General features: G+C 36.6%; 1 protein-coding gene across 2 annotated transcripts in view; it reads left to right on the top strand.

The window, feature by feature from the left end:
- NFATC3 (nuclear factor of activated T cells 3) overlaps nt 1-24999 on the top strand; it is a 99647-nt gene that overhangs the window by 36163 nt on the left and 38485 nt on the right. For both annotated transcript variants that reach the window (XM_049863732.1, XM_049863733.1), the window contains exons 2-6: nt 1949-3083; nt 5503-5665; nt 17345-17544; nt 21376-21548; nt 23823-23963. In XM_049863732.1, coding sequence (XP_049719689.1) covers nt 1949-3083; nt 5503-5665; nt 17345-17544; nt 21376-21548; nt 23823-23963 — 1812 coding nt within the window. The remainder of the gene's footprint in view (nt 1-1948; nt 3084-5502; nt 5666-17344; nt 17545-21375; nt 21549-23822; nt 23964-24999) is intronic.

The following is a 24999-nucleotide window of genomic DNA, read 5'->3' on the forward strand; positions in this document are numbered from 1 at the left end:
TCCTCCCATCCTCCTCTTTTTTGTTGTTTGTTTTTAAAAGCTTTTTCCTCCATCTCTTTGTCCCAGGCTCATGTGCGTTTTCTTCTTTGGAACTCTGACTTCTACTTTTCCTGATCAATTAAAGTGAAGGAGTGAGAGAGAGATGTATTTTAAAAGGTGTTTCAGTTTATTAGGAAATATTTCAGAGTTAAAAAAGTGTTAAATACAGTATAACATGCCCATCTTAACTTTTAAAAGGGAAGGAAATTAAAATGTATTCTTGCTAAATTTTAGTCATTGTTTTAGGTTGCTTGTCTTAAACTGGTCCTGTGTGTTAGGTGATACACTCTTGCCATTTTTATATAACAGAAAACTGAGGTTAAAGCAGGTTAAATAACCTGTCCAAGTTTGCACAGTTAGGGAATGGCAGAGCCAGGGTTTAAACCTAGGAAGTTTTGTTTTTGCCGTTTTGATGCATGGAAACGCTGAAGTGAGTATATTTACTAACCACAGAGCATCTTAAAAGTTCCAGAGTATAGGACTTAAGGCGATTGTTAAATTAAAGGACTCTGGATAATGACAGCAACACCAGGAGCCTAAAGAGGTGTGCATTATTTTTCAGGGGTACTGGCTTTTGGGTTAATGTAATGAAACAGTGTGACCTGAGAAGAGGCTAAAGGTTTGTGCTTCTCTCTGTTGAATGTACGAACAGTTTTGTCTTTGGCCTCCCAATAATGATCTCCTTGGAAAAAGTGAAGATGTTCAACCAGAACGTTGCACTAGGGCTTAGTACGTTTTATTTCTGCCTCTGCGAAAACAGTAATCAGTTCCCAAAAGTGAAGTTGCAAAATACCCTTATTGCTGCAGTCACTCTCAGTAGGTAATCTGGCAGAGCTTTAGTGTTAAATACTCCAGCATCAGATGAATTTTAAAAGTTCTTCCTTACACAGATCGCTTTAATGATCAATCGTAAGTTAAAGTCCCTGATGGTGTTATTTCTAGTTGAGGTAAAAGGTCATACGAGATCCTGTGGCCTTTGTAACCCGGTCTGATATGATCAAAGATATAAATTCTTGATAGCATGACTACTGAGGAGAAGAGTTGTCACTGTTAATCATAAAATTTCCCTTAAAGAAAAAGGAAGTTCTAAATTTAAGAAAACTGAAGCCTAGAAAGGTTAAATGACGTGACTCAAGATTTCACAGTTAATGGCAGAGGTAGACTAAATTGTATGTCTCCTGAGTTTGACCCTATAATTCTTTTCATTTACAAACTTAGTGTGTATATATAACTAAATAGCCTTTTAAAGACTGTATTTTATTTTTTATTCTGCTTTAACCTGCCAGGCCCCCAGATGAGGCTGAATTTAAGTAACTATAAACCAAAACCCATTGTCATCGAGTGGAATCCAACTCATAGTGACGCTATAGGACAGAGTAGAACTGCCCCACAAGGTTTCCAAGGCTGTAATCTTTGCAGAAGCAGACTGCCACCTCTTTGTCCTGTGGAGCAACTGGTGGGCTCAAACTGTTGACCTTTCGGTTAGCAGTCAAGCGCTTTAACCACGGAGCCACCGGGCTTCTGGCATATGATTATATCATTCTGTAATTCTATGGACATTTTCTGAATTATGGATATGATTCTTTTAGAAAACATTTGTTTTCAGATTATAATATTTTCTGATTAATATTTTAGAAAATGTACAAAGAAAAGGAGAAAAATAACTACGTATGTAATTACATATATAAATATGTAATAATTATAGATATATTGGCAGAAATAGACAGCTACACTTTAAAAAACACCAACTCTTCAGTAGAGCTGATGATGTGCATTTTGTGTATCCCACATTTTTCTTTCAGGATTATTTTAATAATACTGCTTTCTCATCTAGGAATTTAGACATCTAAGTTTTCTAATTTCTTACTTTGTTGTGTTTTTTGGTTGTTTTTTTTCTTTCTCCCTATAGATCTTGAGCCAGATGATCGTGCATCCATTTACATCTTTAATGTAGATCCACCTCCATCTGCTTTAAACTTGCCACATTGCTTACCACATCATGGATTACCGTCTCACTCTTCTGTTTTGTCACCATCGTTTCAGCTCCAAGGTCACAAAAACTATGAAGGAATTTCTGAGGTTCCTGAATCTAAATATAGCCCATTAGGTGGTCCCAAGCCCTTTGAATGTCCAAGTATTCAAATTACATCCATCTCTCCTAACTGTCATCAAGAAATAGATGCTCCTGAAGATGACCTACACATAAATGACTCAGAAAGGGAATATTTGGAAAGGCCTTCTAGAGATCATCTCTATCTTCCTCTTGAGCCATCCTACCGGGAGTCTTCTCTTAGTCCTAGTCCTGCCAGCAGCATCTCTTCTAGGAGCTGGTTCTCAGATGCATCTTCTTGTGAGTCCCTTTCACACATTTATGATGATGTGGACTCGGAGTTGAACGAAGCTGCTGCCCGATTTACTCTTGGATCCCCTCTGACTTCTCCTGGTGGCTCTCCAGGAGGCTGCCCTGGAGAAGAATCTTGGCATCAACAGTATGGAGTTGGACACTCCTTGTCACCCAGGCAGTCTCCTTGCCATTCTCCCAGATCTAGTATCACTGATGAGAATTGGCTGAGCCCCAGGCCAGCCTCAGGACCCTCATCGAGGCCTACTTCCCCCTGTGGGAAACGGCGGCACTCCAGTGCTGAGGTTTGTTACGCTGGCTCCCTCTCACCCCATCACTCACCAGTTGTTTCTCCTGGTCACTCCCCCAGGGGAAGTGTAACAGAAGATACCTGGCTCAATGCTTCTGTCCATGGCGGACCAGGCCTTGGCCCTACACTTTTTCCATTTCAGTACTGTTTAGAGACTGATATCCCTCTGAAAACAAGGAAGACTTCTGAAGATCAAGCTGCCATACTACCAGGAAAATTAGAGCTCTGTTCAGATGACCAAGGGAATTTATCACCATCCCGGGAGACTTCAATAGATGATGGCCTTGGATCTCAGTACCCTTTAAAGAAAGATTTATCTGGTGACCAATTTCTTTCAGTTCCTTCACCTTTTACCTGGAGCAAACCTAAGCCTGGCCACACCCCTATATTTCGGTGAGTTGATAGAAATGGCTGCTGGTCATTTTTCATGGTTATGGATTATTAGTAACATGTAACTGCATTGTCTCTACATAATATATAATGGCTTGACCATTTCTCCTCTTCCTCCCTCACCCCCCCACCTTTTTTTTTTTTTTTTTTTGATGACAGTTTTTTCCAGAGAAGTAACTGTCGTGTTTATTTTACTTTGGATCTTAGAAGTGTCTTTAGGTAATCTAAAGCTGTAATTTTAAAAGTATATAGGTAAGGAATTACAGTTAATAACAAATTACATTTTTAAGAATCCCTGGATGGAATTTTTTTTTATCTAGAAAAGCTGTAAAAGGTTGATTATGGTATGAATTAAATTACTAATAAAAGTAATTTGGGAATAGGCGTTTTGTACTTTTAAGAGCTAGGCATACAAAGGAAGTTTGCCTTGTCATATTTGTGGTAAGTGTTTTTTTCCTTTTTTTGATCTTACAAGTTTATAATTTTTTGTTGTAGAGGAATTTTCAAATTTTATATATTCAAATTTATCTCTTCATTATCGCTGTTGGATTTTGTGTCGTATTTGAAAGCTTTATCCCACACTGTAAAATAAATTAAAAATCAAACTTTTATTGGGCTTTTAGTAAGTGTATTTTTTTTAGTCTTGGGTGCAGCTAAAATTTATTTTGGTGTAAAGAGTGAAGAATAGCATATGACCTTTTTTTCCAGATGGCTCATCAGTTGTCACAGTACCTTTTGTAGAATCAAGCTAGTCTATAATTTGATTAGAAAAGGCAACTTTTATGAAATATTAAATTCTCACGTGGAGTTGGGTCTGTTTATAGGCTTTTTATACTTTCTCGTTGAAATGAGTGTCTGTTTTTGGATCCTGATCCTTAGAAAACTGGTTTGTGGAATTGTGGTATTGAAGACACCTTTGAGCCCATCTCTCTGCTTCTGAAAATTATGTTAAATTCTCTAGGAGTTTGCTTTAGCCTGCAGAGCTAGCTTAGAGTTGATGAAGTTTGTTGTTTCAAACTAATGAAAATTAATACCTTCACAGTAGGAAGACTTAAAGCTAGGCTAAGGACATGAAAGGAAGCATTGAAATAATTTTAAAAATTTACATTAGGGAAGATAGCATTTCAGAGGTAGAAGGGGCCTTAAAAGTCCCATTTTACCAATCGCTAAGAAGATGTTGCTTTTTTATACAGATCATTCTAGCTTTGGGCCCGTTAATATTTGATCTATAGACAAGAGTTGTCTCTCTTCTAATTAGGTATTTTCAGCGTTACTATGACTGAATCAATCTTTAGACCTCTAAGATCTTTAAATTATCTTATTGATCCAAATAAATAAAAAACTAACATTTAGTGAAGCTGCAGTGATAGGAACGAGCCCTGGTGGTGCAGTGGTTAAAGTGCTTGGCTGTTAACTGAAAGGTCAGTGGTTTGAACCCACCAGGGACTCCGTGGGAGAAAAATGTAGTAGTCTGCTCCCATAAAGATTACAGCCTTGGAAACCCTATAGGGAAGTTCTGCTCAGTCCTTTAGGGTTGCTGTGAGTTGGCATCAACTTGACTCCAATGGGTTTGGGCAGTGATAGGCTTTGTATTTTTTTAAGCCATGTATGTACTGAAGTTAAATTTGTACCTCAAACTGCAATACATTGGTGACTATAAGCAATACTTTAGAGAGATGGGGAAAAGAGCAGTAGGGAGGAAGTGGGAAAAATAATATGCACAATAGATTCACTTTCACAAATAAACATCAGAGAGGGAGACATACACTGAGGCACAGAATCAGATGCTTGAAGAGATACTGATATACATACCCAGAGACATGCATCTTTGCTTTAAAGAAATCAAATTATTCTTTTGGTTGTTTTTGCAGTTATGTGCACATAGTTCAGAAGCAGTCATGGTTTTACAAAATGTTAAAATTTATCGTTTTAAAAAAATACTAGGAACAAAAAAATGGATTAGATGGATTTTATTCATCAGACTAAAGAATTACTTCTTTAGCACCTGCTTTATCTGGTGGTGGTGGTGCTGTGTACCGTCAAGTCGATTCCGACTCATAGTGACCCTATATGACAGAGTGTAACTGCCCCATAGGGTTTCCTAGGCTGTAATCTTTACTGGAGCACATCAATAGGTCTTTTCTCTTGTAGAGCAACTACTGAGTTCTAACCTCAGACCTTTCAGTTAGCAGCTGAATGCACCAGGGCTCCTTATCCAATGTTACAACTAGTTAAATAAAGTTTTATTTTGGATTAAACCCGAACGCATTGCTGTTGAGTTGATTCCAACTCATAGTGACCCTATACTTTGCTTCAAAAATCACAGGAAGAAATATTGGTACAGGTATTATTAGCGAAGAGTCGATTCATTACTTGACAATAATAGCATGGTGAAATTCACCTTTGTGTGTTTTGTTTATAGCACATCTTCATTGCCTCCACTAGACTGGCCTTTACCAACACATTTTGGACAATGTGAACTGAAAATAGAAGTGCAACCTAAAACTCATCATCGAGCCCATTATGAAACTGAAGGTAGCCGAGGGGCAGTAAAAGCATCTACTGGGGGACACCCTGTTGTGAAGGTATGAGGCTTTGGGGCCCTGTTTTACAGATGTCATATACCTATTAATGATAAAAGAGTATTCAGTAGGAACTACCGAGCCCAAAGAGAGAAAACTCAAAACTAGAATGCCTGTGTTGAAGCTTTGTATGCCTGTTGATACAACAGGACTTCTGCATTGAGCTCTCTCTGCTAGGCTATAAGATTTTTTTTTTCCTAGACTGGCTCTTCAGCTGAGGAAAGAAGGTTGCAGTCATCAAAGAGTTGTCTTTATTTAAAATAAAAATAATGGCCATATTGTGTTTACAAATATAATACATGCTCGTTTAAGATTCAAGTAATACAGAAAAGTAGAAAGGATAAAACAATAAATTACCCAAAATCTAACCTCTTCAAAATAAACAGTGTTAATATTTTACTAACATTATTCTAGGTAACTCTCTATGCGTGTATTTAGTAGAAGAATGGATGGGTGGCTAGGAAAACGAATGCATTTTTTAAGGATGGAATTACACTGAACATTTTGTAATTAGTGTTTTTATTTGAATTTATTAGAAAAACAGGAAATTATAAAAATTACATAATATTTGATGCATATGAAATATATTTATATTTAAGTTTTGAAGCATAAGAGTTAAATATTGACTTTATTTTACTTGAATGGAACGTAAAAAAAAGAAACTGAAGTAAAATTAAAAACTGCTGAATCTTAGATACTGTTCTTCACTCTAAGAGTTCTAAAAAGTGCTGGTAGGCAACATGATACCTAAATTGCTAAATTTAGTGCTCAATTCAGTAGGTTTGTGTTGCTGATAATTATAAAAATTTACTTGTAATGCTTTATAATTTATAAAATGTTTTCTCAGAGTTTACAATTAATCTTCACAATTTATAATTTACTTGTAATGCTTTATAATTTATAAAATGTTTTCTCAGAGTTTATAAATAATCTTCACACAAGGTCTTTGAAAATGGCAAAACAGGTACATTTTACAGATGACCTAAGATCACACATGATGTAATTGGCAGAAAGATTTTACAAACCTAAGTCTTCTGACTCTGCTGCTTCTCTGCACTGTACCATCTTGCCTCGTAAACATTGCAGATATCTTATAGTTTCGTAATGTTTTTCATTTTATAAAGTATTTCCACATTATCGTATTTAATTGTCAGAATAGGCATTTCTAGAAACCCTGGTCTTTACTTTGACTTTGAAGTCAAGTACTCTTTCTACTCTCTATAGCCCCTGATAAAAATCTTAGGCTTTGTTTACCATTATTGTAATTCAGGGTTTCCTCAGGTAGAGTAATCATGGTAGGCTAACTAGTATAATAAATAATCCCCTAATCTCAGTGGTTTAAGACAAAGTTTATTTTTCACTTTCCTTCGGTTTGTCACTCAGGAATACAAGGTCTAACACACAATACAGGGGAAATCAGCATAACTGGACTAAACCAAAAGCTAAGAAATTTCCTGAACACAGCCAAACACTGAGGGACAGAGCAGCAGGCGTGGGGGTCTGTGAACCATGGTTTCAGGGGACATCTAGGTCAACTGGCATAGGATAGTTTATAAAGAAGATGTTCTACATCTTGCTTTGGTGAGTAGCATCTAGGGTTTTAAAAGCTTCTGAGTGGCCGTCTAAGATACTCCACTGGTCTTACCCTATCTGGAGCAAGGGAGAATGAAGAAAAACAAAGATACAAGAGAAAGATTAGTCCAAAGGACTAATGGGCCATAACTACCACAGCCTCCACCAGACTGAGTCCAGCACAACTAGATGGTGCCCGGCTAGTACCACTGACTTCTCTGACAGGGATCACAATAGAGGGTCCTGGACAGAGCTGGAGAAAAATGTAGAACAAGACCCTAGCTCACAAAAAAAAAAATCAGACTTGGTGGTCTTGACAGAGACTGGAGAAACCCTGAGAGTATGGCCCCGAGACATGCTTTTAACTCGGTACTGAAGTCAATCCTGAGGTTCACCCTCCAGCCCAAGATTAGACAGGCTCATAAAACAAAATGAAACTAAATGGGCACACCAGCCCAGGGGCAAGGATGAGAAGGCAGGAGGGATAGGAAAGCTCGCAATGGGGAAAGAACCCAAATTCGAAAAGGGGAGAGTGTTGACATGTGGGGTTGACAGCCAATGTCACAAAACAATTTGTGTATTGATTGTTTAATGAAAGACTAATTTGCTCTGTAAACCTTTGTCATGAATTGAATCGTGTCCCCTAAAAGTATCTGTCAACTTGGCTGGGCCATGATTCCCAGGATTGTATGATTGTCTACCATTTTGTCATCTGCTGTGATTTTCCTATGTGTTGTAAATCTTACCTCTGTGATGTTATGAGATGGGATAAGTGGCAGTTATGTTAATGAGACAGGAAGGGGTAGAAAATCAGGACAAAAGGAAATGGGGAACCCAGGGCAGAAATGGGGAGAGTGCTAACACTTTGTGGGGAATGCAGCCAATGTCATGGAACACTTTATGTACAAACTTATCAAATGGGAAACTAATTTGCTCCATAAACTTTCACCTAAAGCACAATAAAAATTAAAAAAAAAAATACAAGTTCTGTCTATCTTATGATGTTACCTTCAACAGGTAGCCTCCATGGTCTCTGGGAAATAGGAAGAAAGTATAGGGAAGGCACATAGGATACTTAACTATATCAGCCTGTAAATTACTGCTGATTATAACCACTCACAGTCCTTTTGCCAGAAACAGTCACATGAACAGTTGCATAGCCCTACTTATACTCAAGGGGACTAGGAAAAGCAGTCTGTGGCTGGGCAGCCTTTCCTTAGCAATAACCTATATGCTATTCTATAAGATAGGATACAACTCTTTATATAAATCTTTGGTGGTTACCTTGCCTTCTCTGCCACATCCCCTGCGCAGCGGTGGTCTCTGATTAGATTTAGGAATTAATAATGGTTAAAGTGACTAATAGGGGCTCTGGAGCCAGATTGCTTGAGTTTGAATCCTGGGGTTTACCATATCTTTAGCCAAGTAACTTAACCTTTCTAAACCTTTTATTGAATTATTCATTTCTTAATTTATTCACCTGTGCATTGATTCATTCAATAAATAGTTTCTGATTGCTCACTATGTTACAGACAATATTGTAGGTGCTAGGGATCCAAAAATATATAAGACAGACAAGGTCCCTGTTAAATTATAGTGAGAAGAGACAGTGAGCAAGTAAACAAATAATAACGTAGAATGTATTAAGTGCTGTGGAAACCCTGGTGGCGTGGTGGTTAAGTGCTACAGCTGCTAACCAAAGGGTTGGCAGCTCGAATCCGCCAGGTGCTCCTTGTAAACTCTATGGGGCAGTTCTACTCTGCCGTATAGGGTTGCTATGAGTTGGAATCGACTCGACGGCACTGGGTTTGGTTTTTGGTTTGGTTTATTAAGTGCTGTATTGGAAATTAGAATGTGATACAATAGAGGTTAATTATGGATGGAACTTTACCTTGGGTACCTTTTTGTAAAAGGAAGATAATGCCATCTACTTAAGGGCTGTTGACCGAACGGCAGTGGGTTTTTTGGAAGGGCTATTGTGAGAAATAAATGAAACATTGCGCGTAAAGGACATGACATGGTGCCTTGTGCATAGTAAATGTTAGCTAATGTTATTACTGTTAGACTTCTTTGAGCAGTGTGATCAATGCTCTGTGAACCTTGGTGAATAATATGTAGTGGAATAAGATATCTACATTACCCATAACCCCATTGCCATCGAGTCTATCCTAACTCATAGCAACCCTATAAAAAAATCGAACTCATTGCCGTTGAGTTGATTCCAACTCATAGCAACTGTATAGGACAGAGTAGAACTGCCCCATAGGGTTTCTAAGGAGTGCCTGGTGGATTTTAATTGCCGACCTTTTGGTTAGCAGCCATAGCTCTTAACCACTGTACCACCGGGGTTTCCTAGCAGAGCAAAACTACTCCATAGGATTTCCAATGCTGTAGTCTTTGCAGAAGCGGACTGCTACATCTTTTTCCCTTGGAGTGGCAAGTGGGTTTGAACCACCAATCTTCTGGTTAGCAGCTAAGCACTTTAACCACTGTGTCAACAAGACTGCTTTCATTAACCATTAGATAAATGTGGATTAAAACCACAATGAATTATCACTAAACCTATTGCTGTTGAGTTGATTTTGACTCATAGCGACCCTATAGAACAGAGTAGAACTGCCCCATAGGGTTTCCAAGGCTGTAATCCTGGTGGCATAATGGTTAAGTCCTACGGCTGCTAACCAAGAGGTCGGCAGTTCGAATCCTCCAGGCGCTCCTTGGAAACTCTACGGGGCAGTTCTACTCTGTCTATAGGGTTGCTATGAGTCGGAATCGACTCGACAGCAGTGGGTTTTGGGTTTAATCTTCACAGAGGCAGAATGCCACATCTTTCTCCCACGGAGCAGCTGGTAGGTTCGAACCACCGACCTTTCAGATAGCAAAGGTAGCAGCTGAGTGCTTTAAACACTTTGCCATCAGGGCTCAAGTTATCACTATACACCTATTAGAACAGCTAAAATAAAAAAAACAGTGATAATACCAAATGTTGATGAGAACGTGAAGAAACTGGATCCCTCATAAACTGCTAGTGGGAATGTAAAATGATACAGCCACTCTGGAAAATAGTTTGTCAGTTTCTTTAATAAAAAAAAATTAAACTTGCACTTAACCACATGACCCTACAGTTAGTTGCATTATTGGGCATTTTTCCCAGAAAAATGAAGGCTTTTTTTCATACAATAACCTGTACGTGAATGTTCATAACAGCTTTATTTTTAATAGCCAAAAACTGGAAACAACCCAGATGTCCTTCAGTGGGTGAATGGTTAACTCTTTCATGAGTAATGGGATATACATTCCCCACCTACATTTTCCACCTCTCAGGTCTCTTGGGAAGTTGCTTACCTACTTTCAGTGTGTTCTGCTGCCAGGCAGGGACCTGTTTAAACAGAGTGTGGTATATTCATACGTTGCATCGCTACTCTGCAATTAAAAGGAGTAAATTTATTGATACAATCAACAACTTGGCTGGATCTCTAGGGAATTATGCTGAGTGAAAAAAGTCAATCTCAAAAGTTTATGTACTACGTGATTCCATTTATATAACGTTCTCAAAATGCAAAACTGTTGAGATGAAGAGATTAGTGGTTGCCAGGGAACAGGAGTGGGTTGGGGAGTGCGGCTATAAAAGGACAGCACAAGGGAGTTCCTTTATTGTGATGAAACAGTTCTGTATCTTAACTGTGGGGGCTGTTATTTGAATCTATACATGGCATAAAATTGCATAAAACTACATACATACACACAAATGAATGTATGTCAGAAAAAAATGTGAAAACTGAATATTGTCTGTAGTCTAGTTAACAGTGTTAAACTAGTGTCAATTTCCTGGTTTGATATTGTGCTACAGTTAAATACTGTAGTTGTATACTCTATTACAGTTAGGGGAAGCTAGGTGAAGGGCACATGTACTTTTGCAACTTCCTGTGAGTCTAATTATTTGAAAATGGAAAGTTTTTTTTAAATCTTATGCATTATACAGTGTGAAGTTTTTTTAGGCATAAGTATTGTGGGTCTTACCCAAAAAATTACTAAAATTTGAAAAGAGGTTTGTAGCTTTCTATTTTTTTATACACCAAAATCCATTTCCATGAAAAGATTTTTAAATATGATGTTAACATTTTCAGTTTTAAGAAGTAAATATTAGGAACATTTAATTTTGTATCATTAGTATCGGCAATGTGTTGTCATGTTTCTAATATATTCAGATCCCTTTCTTCCAAGTAATTTGGCAGAACTTTCGATAATACAACTGCCCTTATTGAAGCTGCTCTATTCTGTCCTGTAGTGACCTTCAGGCTTTACCCTCCAGCTTTAGTTAAATTAAGCAGACACAGGCCTTTGCTATGGAAACGATACATAGCATAACAAACAGCCTGGCTTACTTTCTTCTACAAAAAAGAAGGTGGACTGAAGAGAAGTGTGGTGGTAGTATATTGATAATAATTGAAAGTTTTTAGAGAGTAGTATTAACAGTAGCAATAGGTCGTTTATTACGTACAACATAATGCACCTCTGGAAATGGGATGGGGTGATAGTCTAATGAGTTTATTTGATGTTCCCTTAAAATCCCTGCGCTGTAAAAGGGTAGCCCTATATATCTTATGCTGTGCGTATGCTTGGAGCAGAAATTGCCTGAAATAATGTGTTATGAAGTATATCCTTTTGAAATCTTATATGCATGATTAATTTCCCCCGTCACCAGTTCATTTTACTATCGAAGTATAAAGGACAGGTGGCATATGTGTTTGCCAAGCTGGTATTAATGTGAGTCATCTAATATGGCTAGGACACTTTGGTATATAGTACTTACCAGTGTGTTATGTGATATTTGGATAACTTAGCAATAAAATTTTTTGTTTGTGTTTTCTATTTTAGATTTAACTACTCCAGCTTAATGAATTGTTTTAGTGGCTATAGTTTTTTTTATATAATTTATTCCATTTTGTTGTTGTTAAGAATATACACAGCAAAACATATACCAGTTCAGCAGTTTCTACATGTACAATTTAGTGGCACTGATTACATTCCTCAAGTTGTGCAGCCTTTCTCACCCTCCTTTTCTGAATATGTTCCTCTTCCAATTAACGTAAATTCACTGCCCCCTGAGATTTGTATCTAATCTTTTGAGTTGCTGTTGTCAGTTTGATCCCATATAAGTAGATCTTAAAAAGGCATAAATGCTCAAGGCTGGCATTCTGTATCAAGGTAGACAATTGTTTGGTTTTAAGAAGACTTAACGGGATATTTTTGGTTTAAGTTTTAAAGATTATCTCAGGGCAGTAGTTTTGGGGGTTCATCCAGCCTTCATGGCTCCAGAAAGCCTAGATTCAATGATAATTTGAAATTCTGTTCTGCATTTTAGCCCTTTTGATCAGGATTCTGCTATAGAATATTTGATCAAAATGTTCAATAATAGTAGCCAAACACCATCCTGTTTTTGTGGGCTCAGTGGCAAAGGAAGCTGTTGTTCGTGGAGGCAATTAGCCACACATTCCATATCCTTCTTCTGTCTCTGACTCTCCTTCCTCTGTTGCTCCAGGCAAATAGAGATCAATTATTGTGCCTTGGATGGCTGTTTGCAAGCTTTTTAGACCCCAGGTACTATGCACTGAAGGTGGAACAGAAGCACTAAACACATTATTAGGCCAACTAACTAGGATGTCCCCTGAAACCATGACCCTAAACCTCCAAACCAAGGAACAAAATCCCATGAGGTGTTTGGTTGTACATAAGCAGCCTCAACTGCTACATTTTTTTTTTGTCGTTTTTGTAAATATGTCATACAGCTTTTGCCAGTTCAACTTCTTACAGGTATACAAGTTATTGATAATACTTAATCAGCTGTGCAACCCTACCCTTAATCAGTGAGGTTTTTCTGTCACTGTAAACGAAAACTCAGTACTCCATAAGCAATAACCTCTTTCCCCCTTCCTGCCCCTGTTGACCACTAATAAACTTTGGTCTCTATACATTTGCCTGTTCTTATCTTATATGGCTATAATTCTTATTTAAGTAATTATATCGACTAACCTCATGAGCTATTTGCTTCAACAAATTTACTCTCTTATTCCAAAATCCATTCATTCAACAATGATTGAATGTCTTTTTTTTTTTTTTTTTTTTGGTGCTAGGCATTATATTAGGCTCTGGAGATCCAGTGCCAGATAAGAAGGACACTCCCTCCCTCTCACAGTACTTAGTGGCTAGTGGTAAAGTTGTGCTTCATTAGATGAACAATTGGCTCCATGGAATAATTTGTTCAGTTTAGCGTTAAACATGAAGGAACAACAGGTAAAACAGAAAGAAATGACTAATCGTTTATTAGACATGATTTGGAGAAGTTCCTTAATCTTAGCTTCACGTTCTTCATCTTTAAACTGAAAAAAAAAAAAAAGACATGTATTCTATAGAATTTTAGGATTAAATGAACAAGTTTAGTTAAAGCAGAGTATATTCCCACTCTCTGTATCCCCGCTTTACCACCTCTGTGCACTAATGTGAATAAGTCTCATTCAGTGTTAGTCACTTAGCCCATCTGCCTCTAAACAAACGAGAAAATGCCTAAACTTCACTTGGGCACGTACACACATACAGGCACACACTTTTTCTATTTCTTTTTTAGTTATTGATTGAATTAGGCTCTATTCTTATTGTCATCATTTTGACATTTAGTACTCTTGATGGAATATTTTCCATTTAATTGAAGTTTTAAAATTTATTAACTTGTTTATACAACAATATGTAAAAGAAGTCAGCAATGATATCGATAGATTTCTTGACTACATAAATATTTAAATATTTGCAGAAAACGGCAACTTCCAGTTAAATATAGTAAATTGAACAAATGTGTTTAACTAGACATGAGAGAGCTGCAGCTTAAGCCTGCTGGATGGGAGGAAAGAACCAATAAGAAGTACAAGTCACTTTACATCAAAAAACCCTGGAAGGGCTCAGGAATTTGAGGCACTGGGTATCTCTAAAAGTCTGATTGGAAGTGGTATTAAAAGCAGAAGGATTGGGTGAAAGTCTACAAAAGAAGCAGTTAGGCATCCTAAATTTTTCTCTCTTATGCAATAATACAGCCAAGGGATAACTCTTTTGCCACCCTGGGAGACTACTAGAGATTTACTCCTTAGAGAGAATAAAATAAATGGAGGTTCTAGGCTGTAGAATAGGTGAAGTCAGGGCTTCAGGATCTGTACTGAAAACAGGGTGGAAAAGTGGGGTGACACAGAATGAAAGTCTGCATACGGAGTAGTGAAACTTCTGGCCTACTTCCTTTTTTCAACGCTCAAAATGTTTGTAATAGCTTTACGTGCCCTAAAGAGGAGACTGGAGAATTTGCTTTTAGGGAAACTGACTGGTCAAAGAGAGAAGACCTATAGATTCTGACAGAGAACTAAATTTTACTTTTCTTTGCTGTTGTTTTTGTTAGATGTTAAACTTTTTTTTCCTCTTTTTTTTTATTGTGCCTTAAGTGAAAGTTTACAATTCAAGTCAGTTTCTCATACAAAAACTTACACACACGTTGTTATGTGACCCTAGTTGCATTCCCTACAACGTGACAGCATACTCCTCTCCACCCTGTATTTCCCATGTCCATTCAACAGCTCCTGTCCCCGCTCTGCCTTCTCATCTCACCTCCAGACGGGAGCTGCCCACGTCTCATCTCACCTCCAGACGGGAGCTGCCCACGTAGCCTCATGTGTGTATTTGAGTTAAGAAGCACATTCCTCACCACTATCATTGTATGTCTTATAATCCAGTCTATCTTTGAAGAGTTGGCTTTGGGAATGGTTTTAGTTTTGGGCTAACAGAGAGTCCGAGGGCCCTGACCTCTGGGGTCCCTCCAGTCTCAATCAGACCATTAAGTCTGATCTTTTTACTGGAATTTAAGGTCTGCATCCCTTTTTTCTTCTGCTCCATCAGGGATTCTCTGTTTTGTTCCATGTCAGGGCAGTCATTGGTGGTAGCCAGGCACCATCTGATTCTTCTAGTCTCAGGCTGATGGAGTCTCTAGTTTATGTGGCCCTTTCTTTCTCTTTGCCTCCTATCTTCCTTGTGTCTTTGGTGTTCTTCATTCTTTGCTCCAGGTGGGTTGAGACCAATTGATGCATCGTAGATGGCTGCATGCTAGCTTTTAAGACCCCAAACGCCAGTCACCAAAGTGGCATCAGAGCGTTTTCTTAATACATAAAGTTTACTCACATTAATGTTTAATTACTGTTATTTTGAGTTTTTCTGTTATATGCAGCCAAACTAATATAAAAGGCGATTAGTAACTCTAGCCAAACAAAAAGTTGTACAAAAAAGGAAATGTGGTCAGAATACATTACATGGCTCAGCTATAAGTAGCATGTACACAGTCATGCAAACACTAAATGTTGATTTAACCTGGAAAAAAAGAATAACTTTACTGGGAGGATGGGGGGGAAAAGAAGTGTATGTGTTGTTCAAGAGTCAACCTATTATCTTTTGTGGTAGATAATCAAAGATAATATACCTAAACGTGAAAAGAAAAAATTAAGAAATAGAAGTATAAACATGCTCTTTAGAAATATGCAGGTGAATTCCAGAAGAAATGGCTAAAATTATTTGAAAGTAGTTTCTTCTTGAGGAGCAGAAATTGGGATCAGAGTCATGATAAATTGAAAAATATATTTATAACTCGTAAGACAAAGGGTTACTACCCTTAGTGTATAAATAGCTTGTACAGATTAATAACACCGGAATGCAAACAAAAGGTGAACAAACGATATAAACAGCCACAAAAGGTGAAAAACAAATATCTGCATAGACTATTATTTTTCTATTCCTTGCTATTTTGATAGGTTAAAAATGGTTTCTCTTTTATTTGATACTTAATAAGATTGAGCATTTTTCATTTGTTAGCCCTTTCTTTCCTACTTTATATGTTCTACTTAATATCCTTTGAGAAAGGTATTTGGAATTATGATTTGTCATCTTTCTTGAATCTGGAATTGTTCCTGCAGTATGAATTATAATGAATCTTGCCTGTTGGAAAACATTTTCATAAACATTTGTGGTCATGTCCCTAGTTCTTTGTGCCTCTTTAATTGCAAATTTTCTAGACCAGTAGTTCTCAACCCTATCAGGCCCAACCCCATCATTTTTCTTTTTAAGCAAATATTTTGTAATGACCGGGCAGCATTTCGGCTGTTGTACATAGGGTCGCTCTGAGTCGGAACTGACTTGATGGCACCTAACAAAAACAACAACTTTATTAACCTGAAATGGAAATTCAAAGATAATATAATTTACCTATACATATGATTTTAAAGATATCAATACAATCCTGTAATATTAAAAGGAAATAAATATGAAAAACTAAATTAAAATAGTATATTTCAAAATGATAAAGTCTGGTAATGATTGTAGAAGACACAATGGAGTGGTCACATACTTGTACCTACAGAATGACAGGTACAAAGAGAGATGTGTTGACCAGCAACCTAAATTCCGTGAGTGGCATTACTGAACATGATTTTCGGAAATGATGAACTCTCGGTAAAACTGTTCTCAGTTTACATGGTAGTAGCATTCATGAAAAGTTTGTAGATTTAAAACTGCAGATTTTTTTTGTCTTTACGTGTAAGGAGTTGGCTTCTAAATTCAGATAATTATAAACTTTTCCGTGTACATGAATGTCTGACTAGATATTCTAAAGCTCTGTGCAACATAAAATAGTTCTTCATTTTGAAGAACTGTGACTATCCCATGCATTAAGAAGGGCTAGAATCTGGCCTCTAGTGGTTAAGCAGTGGTGGTTAATGTTGCCAGAAGTACAGAATCAGCATTTCTTTTGTATTCTCCACAGCAGACTAGCAAGGCTTTTCAAAATTTTAGTGATTCAGATATTTATAACAAAAACACATCCCTTTGTAACGTATTCCAGTGTTTTATAGCAAAACTTCAGAAGTGTGGAAGGTTGTTCTTTGATTACAGTTGGATTGTTTATCTTTTTTGAAATAACATTCTATGTATCAACAGTATATGATATAGACGTAAGAGACTTATTATTGTAAGCTTATTGTAAAGTACATTGATAACGAATTGTGCTTTTTTGTGTTTGTTTTTCTTAATTAGCTCCTGGGTTATAGTGAAAAACCGATAAATCTACAGATGTTTATTGGTACAGCAGATGACCGATATTTACGACCTCATGCATTTTACCAGGTGCATCGAATCACTGGGAAGACTGTTGCTACTGCAAGCCAAGAGATAATAATTGCTAGCACAAAAGTTCTGGAAATTCCGCTTCTTCCTGAAAATAGCATGTCAGCCAGGTACCTTGAAACATAGCCCAAAATGAATAATATTTTTCTAAAACAGCTTTGGGGGAAAATGTGTATTTCCTTTTTTAGTATAAAAGTAAAACATTTATTGTTCTAAATTAACTGATTGACGTTATGTAAGTAATTGCAGCACATTTTCTAAGGATGGTAGCATAATTCCAGAAAGAAAATTCAATTCAGCAAATGCTGTGGACCATTTACTCCCAGCCATGCATGCTAGTTGATAGGGATAAAAGTATATGGACTTCCTTTTCAGGTAACTTTAGAGTCTAACAGGGTACACAATAAATAAATAACAGCAATACAGTTATGATTACTATGTTTTCTTAAGGAAAATTTTGACTCTGCCTTCAGGCATCCCATTTGATCCATTTGCAAATGAAGTGGCCAACCTTTTAATGAGAATGTAATGGAGTCTGTTCAAGTGGATTAGTTAGGATTAAACATGGTTGTCTGTAACAGAAACCTGAAATATAATGGCTTGAATAGTTAGAGGTTTAGTTTTTTTTAATTTTGCTTTGTCGTTAAGAATATACACACCAAAACCTACACCAATTCAACAGTTTCTACATAAACAATTTAGCGACATTGATTATGTTCTTCAAGTTATGCAGCCATTTTCACTCTCCTTTTTTGAGTTATTCTTCCCCCATTAACATAAATTTACTACCCCCTAAGTTTTCTATCTAATCTTTCAAGTTGTTTTCAATTTGATCCCATATAGATGGTTCTTAAAAAGAGCATACTGCTCAAGGCAGACATTCTTTACTAGTTAAGTGAAACTATTGTTTGGTTTTTAGAAGATCTCGGGATACTTTTGGTTTAAAGTTTAAAGATTATTTCAGGGTAATAGTTTCTGGGGTTTACAACCTTCATGGCTCCAGGAAGTCTGGATTCTGTGAGAATTTAAAATTCTGTTCAGCATTTGACCTCTTTTAATCAGGATTCTTCTATAGAATCTTTGATCAAAGTGTTCAGTAATGGTAGCGAGGCACCATCCAGTTCTTCTGGTCTCACGGCAAAGAAGCCAGTTGTTCATGGAGGCAGTTAGCCACACATTCCATATCCTCCTCCTATTTCTCACTACTTCTTCCTCTGTTCCTCCAGGCAAATAGAGATCAATTGTTGTGCCTTGGATGGCTGTTTGCAAGCTTGTAAGACCCCAGACACTATGCAACAACCTAGGAGGTAGAACAGAAGCACTAACATGTTATTAGGGTCATCAACTGGGATATCCCATGAAACCCTAAACTTCCAAACCAGGGCTTCGAACCAGTTTGGAACGGTTCAGTAATTGCCTGTGTAAACGAGGGCAACATATGCCTTGCATAGCAATCGAATCTGTTGGCAGTGGGATTTTGATGGGAGTAGGAAAAAACAGCGCTGCCTCACTCAAAGATGGCAGCTGACCTTGCCACTTTGAATGTGTGTCACTCTCCACAGTTTTTCCAATAATTCAATCTCCTGCATCAGGTTCCTGAAACTTTTAGGATATCACATAAAAGAAATATGTATAGATAGGCATTTTAGGGTTAGCACAGTGGCCCTGTAATTCATTAGGGCCCCGAGCTCATCTTACTATACCTTGCTCCACCACATATACACTTGAATCTTCTCTGGGCTATTCTGTTTGTCCTGTACTGTTAGATAGGAGAACGGGAATAGGACCCAAGTCTGTGGCAATATTGTATGTATATAGAAATGGTTGAGTATGAGGACTTTTGGCAACTAGAAAGTTACCTAAACTTAAGAAACCTTTTCCATGTACTATAGATACAACAGGGCAGCTAATGCTAAATGAGCCTGTTTTACCTGGGAGCTAATTACTAGGTTAAGTTATGATAATTGAATATAATACAGTTTCATACAGTGGTAGATATAAAATTCTTAAGTGAAAGATAAAACCATTGTTCAGAATAATTTATGTATAAGTGAGTCTGAGGTATATGTTGAATGACTCAACTGATGTTGAAAGACAGTACAGTAAGGAAAGATTGGTAGATAGTCCCCTTGTCTTGCCTACTAACCCACAGGTTTGGTCATTTCAAGCCTAATCTGTCATAGATGTTGAGTCTCTGTTCAAGACCAGTACACTAACCCATAAGCCATAGACCAGTATACTAACCCATAAGCCATAGAGCTGCTGTTCAAGACTCTTTAAATATAGGATAATAGCATTCATTGCCTTACTTGGTCATAACTCCTTCTTGTTTTTAAAACTGGATGGATATGGATGTGACAGTGTTATACCCTAATCTGAAATGAAGATAGTTATAGCTTTAAACAGAATTTAATAGTTATTTCATGCTATTTATATAGGTTTTGTTTGTGTTGGTTTCTTTTGCATTCTTTTAGTCAGAGTTTTAAGATTGTTATTTCTGATACTGTCTGTAGATCTTCCATTAGAAACTTAGCTCCCTGCTAAAATAACTTTACTCAGTACTCAATGGAAAGGATGATGGTATCTGGTGTTTTCCCTAAAGACCTATGTTAGCATGTTAACATGAAGAATCACTGCCTTGATACAATGTGATCAATACTGCCTTGAGCTAAAGTGCAGTTGTTCAGTATTAGTTAAATAATCTTTGTTATCCATAAATAGCCAATGGTTATTTTCAAAATTGTTTCCTTTTAAAAAATTTTTCTTCTCCCTGTGTCTTTTTGAAGTTGAAAATATTTGAAAGCTTTAAAAATTTCTTTTTGATTCTTTCTTAGTTTCCTGGTTCTTATCTTGATAACCTAGTTCTATAATGTGTTGCCCTTCAAAGAGATTTCTGCAGCCCCTGGGCAGTGAGCTTAAAGTCAGAACTATTGGTAGATAAAGTAAAAGTACAGATAACAAGAAAAACCATGTAGGGAGTAAACTTTAAATTGACTAGAATGTCTGACCATTGGTTATCCACTTACGTTATTCTTCCAATATGTTAATAACAAAGATATGCTGTGGTTACTGTTGTTACCTACCATGGTTGTGTGTTAAGCAGCCATACTTAGTAATAAAATCATTTTGAAAACAATGAAATGTTAGACCTTAAATGAAGCCCCTTAATCTTATATGTATATTTGTTAGAAATTCAAGAATCTTGGCCCAATGGATTGTTTTTATTAATAGATGCAGTACTCTGAAAGTCTAGATATGCTATGGATGACTTATTTTTACCTACTTGCGTATATAGGATAAAGGAGTCTTTTTACTTTGTTTCAGTTATCTATTTTTATGTAATAAACTACCCCGAAATTTATGATTTTAAATAGTAGCTATTTATTATTTCTCATGATTCTTTGGGTTGGTTGGGCTTAGCTGGTCAGTTTACTTAGCACTGGCTCAGGTCATTCATGCACTGGGACTTAGCTGGGAGCTCAGCTGTGGTTAGAAAGTCCACGGTGGCTGGAGTGGCTAGAATAGATGCGAAGAGCAAAAGTAGAAGCTGCCAGGTTTCTTAAGGGCTAAGCTCATAATTTGCCCAACATCACTTTGCAACATTCTGTTTGACAAAGCAACTCACAAGGCCAGCTCTCAAGAAGGGGACGTAGATTCCACCTCTTATTGGGAGGAGCGGTTTGTGAATACAGGAATGAGGAGGAATTATTGACAGCCATCTGTGCAGTCAATCCACCAAGTTACTTGAACTGTTGTCTTACAGAATCATTTTGAAACTCTAAGTTGGAATAGCAGAGAATAGTAATCATACATGTCTTTTTTGGCCTGATTTTAGGTAATGATAGTTCTTCCTCGTTATATTAACGATATCTATGTAATTGACTTGTTTAGAACCACTGAGTATAAATAAACAAATTAACATTTTTACATTTTTCCCCTAGTATTGACTGTGCAGGTATCTTGAAACTCCGCAATTCAGATATAGAACTTCGAAAAGGAGAAACTGATATTGGCAGAAAGAATACTAGAGTACGACTTGTGTTTCGTGTACACATCCCACAGCCCAGTGGAAAAGTCCTTTCTCTGCAGACAGCTTCTATACCTGTTGAATGCTGTAAGTGAGCCTGTGGTGATGCTTTAAGATTTTGTTTACAATAGGTTGCTTTCTGTTTTGCTTGTAGTTTATTGTTTGGATCAAAAATGTAAACAGAGGCACAGAGTCTGAATACTGGTGTGATTTTCTTATATGGATGAGAACTAATATGTTTAGGTGGGAAGAGTACTAATCTTGGAATAGAAAATGGTTTCTCACTGTAGTTTGCCCTCGTATAGTAGGTATGACTGTAGACGTGTTCTCTTGAACAAGTTTTCGTATGTTTAAATGAGAGAGGTGAGCTTGATGGTGTTTGAGGACTGAATCATGAAGCTATGACCGTGATACTATAATGTTTCTTGGTCTTCTGTGGCTCATTAAAATGCCAGCCTTCATGTTATAAGATGCCTTTCTCTGTAAGCTGACCTGTCAGCTAAATAAGGATTTGTAGGCTTTTGTCTTTGTTTCCTAACCACAAAATTATTATATAACATCAGATTGAGAAAGTGAACACTTTTGTCCCTGATTTACGAAGGCAAGATAGGAAAAAAGTTTCTAGAACCTGATATCTACTCAGGCCCTGGAGGACTGTGCACCTCGGGCTGGTTAGCTGGTATGACTGAAATACTGAGACTCTTGTTTAGATCTCTGGGGCACAGACTTGGAAATGTTCTAATTCCATGCCTTAATTTTACATAGGACGAGACTGAGGCACAGGTAGCTCAAGTACTCATTCAAGGTTACTTGCTCCTTGGTGATAAAGCTGTGCCTAGAACACAGATTTTCTGAGTACTCTTACAGTTATTATACTGTTTTATTTATGTTAACCACATGCACACATCTTAATTTGTGCTGTTTGCACTTATACTATCATAGGCATTTTCCCATATCATTAAATATTCTTTAAAAATATTATTTTTAACACATGCATAATATTTTAGTATGGTTATGCCATGTGTTGAACACGTTTTACTGTATTAGTTAGAATGTACCTGTGATGGCTGTTTTCCACATAAATATCTAAAACTTATAATTGGTCTACTCCCTAAAAGCCATCAGTACTTGTTTTCATGCCCTTTTCCTATGAGCCATTTGAAACAGTAGGGACGTAAGTATTTTTTGAGGTGTAGGTTGGTGCCTGGTACTTCCCAAGGTGTGGTTGATTGTAAATCCCAGACCCATCTCCTATGGAAGAATCTATTTTAATATCCTCTTTGAATGGGGCAAGGGTCCAACTCACATACCTGGGTAGTATTAAATAGTTGGGAGAGACAGGAGTCATAGTAAACTTTTCTAAAGGCATTCATGTTTAAATTTCTTTAAAATGCTATATTGTCAAATAATACACAGCATACCCTCAAAGGTACCAGTTTTCCAATCAAGCAGTAGGACTACAAGTAAGTCTATTTTCCAAACGTGAAGAAGAGAGTATACTCAATGCTTTTTTTTTAATCCAGAAAAATACCTGGATATCTAGGCATTTGACAAGAAAAAAGCATTAGAGAACCTAAGCATTCAAAAGAAATGCAATCTACAGCTTGAAGCTTAAGCAGTTAAAAAAAAAAAAAAGCGCAGAAACAATATCCAGAAAATATTAGAACCAGTGAATATCAGAGAAGAGTGGCACCAAGGACACTGGTTATAAAAACTGGTCATTTAAATAGTGACTCTTTAGGCTAATGAAAAATTAGATTATGTTGCACGTACTCTGAAGCAGAGAAATGTGCAGTGACTACTGAAACAGTTACATCCATTAAAAAAGAATCTGATAAGCTTCAGTGATTCAGAAAAGTGAATTTTAGCAGACAGCTATTTGTGCGAAAGAAATATATTAAAGACTTAAGCCAAAAAGAGAAAAACAGATGAAGTAAATGTGTAAAGTCACAGAATTGAGTTAATTTCTCTTTATTAGTTGATTTTACAGTGGTAGCCTAAGGAAATAATTAAGAAATTTAGAAATCATATAAATAAAAGGAAAATTCTGTTTTCTAAAAACATAGTTATTTTATGGGTATTAAACCATTGTCTTGAATTCTAAAAGCCTGAACGATATTGTATACCTAATATTATGACAGTAAATAGTACAATTAAATTACCTTTTTACTTTTACATAATGAATATCATAGATATTCATCTTTTTTTAAAGTAGGAATATATCACTCAATCTGATTTACTAATCCCAGAATTTGCTTCTCGTATTTTCATTTTATAGCTTGAATTTGTTATTTATGTATGAAAGATTATAAACTAATATTTTATTTCTTCTCAACTTTTGGGGGGGAAAAAAAACTACAGCCCAGCGGTCTGCTCAAGAACTTCCTCATATTGAGAAGTACAGTATCAACAGTTGCTCTGTAAATGGAGGTCATGAAATGATTGTGACTGGATCTAATTTTCTTCCAGAATCCAAAATCATTTTTCTTGAAAAAGGACAAGGTAATATATTTGAGTTGATTGCCTTCAAATTAAGGGGCAAGAGGATGAAATAAATTGTTAAGATATTTCAGTAACATTAATGACAAAACAGTTTTCCTAAAGCTATAGGCATCCTTTATGTAGTAGATCTTATTGTACATCAAACATTAAATTTTTATGTAAATGTTAACTGCTCTTTAAGGAATATCTCAAAAAGTAGAATATCCCAGCACATCTACTGCTAGATGTATGTTCAAGAGAATTGAAAATGTGTGTCTACAGAAGAACTTGTACACAAATGTTTACAGCAGCGTTATTCACAATAGCCAAAAAGTGAAAACACCCCACATGCCCGCCAACTGATGAATGGATAAACAAAATATGGTATATCCATAAAATAGAATATTTTTCAGCCTTAAAAAAGAATGAAGCACTGATTCATGCTACAACAAAGATGAGCCTTGAAAACATTATGCTAAGTGAAAGAAGTCTGCATAAAAGGCTACGTGCTGTGTTTCCCTTTATATAAAATGAATGGGCCAATACGTAAAGACAGAAAACAGATTAGTAGATGCCAGGGGTTGAGGAGTGACTGCTAATGGGTATGGGATTTCTTTTCGGGATGATGAAAGTGTTACAGAATTAGATAGTGGTGATGGTTGCACAACCATGAATATACTAAAAACTTCTGAATTATGTGCTTTTAAAGGATGAATTTTATGGTATGTGAATTATATCAGTAAAAACAAGGATGAATTTTGTGTCCATCAGGATGAGTTTTGTGTCCATGAACATATTAAAAATTTTTTTAAATCAATTCCCTCTTGTATTTAAGCATTTTAAAAATTGTGAGTTATTTTTATAAGAGTAGTATGACCAATACTTATATACCTACTACCCAGTTTAAGAAATAGAACTTTTACCTTTGAAGACCTCTTGGTGCTCCTTCCCAAATGGACCCCTCTCTTGAATCAACCCGTGCTTTTCTTTTACAGTTTCTATGTATTGTTTTTTTTACCCCTGTTTCTAGACTTTATATAATACTGCATGTATTCTT

This window comes from Elephas maximus, chromosome 21 (genome assembly GCF_024166365.1).
Source record: "Elephas maximus indicus isolate mEleMax1 chromosome 21, mEleMax1 primary haplotype, whole genome shotgun sequence".
Taxonomy (NCBI): domain Eukaryota; kingdom Metazoa; phylum Chordata; class Mammalia; order Proboscidea; family Elephantidae; genus Elephas; species Elephas maximus.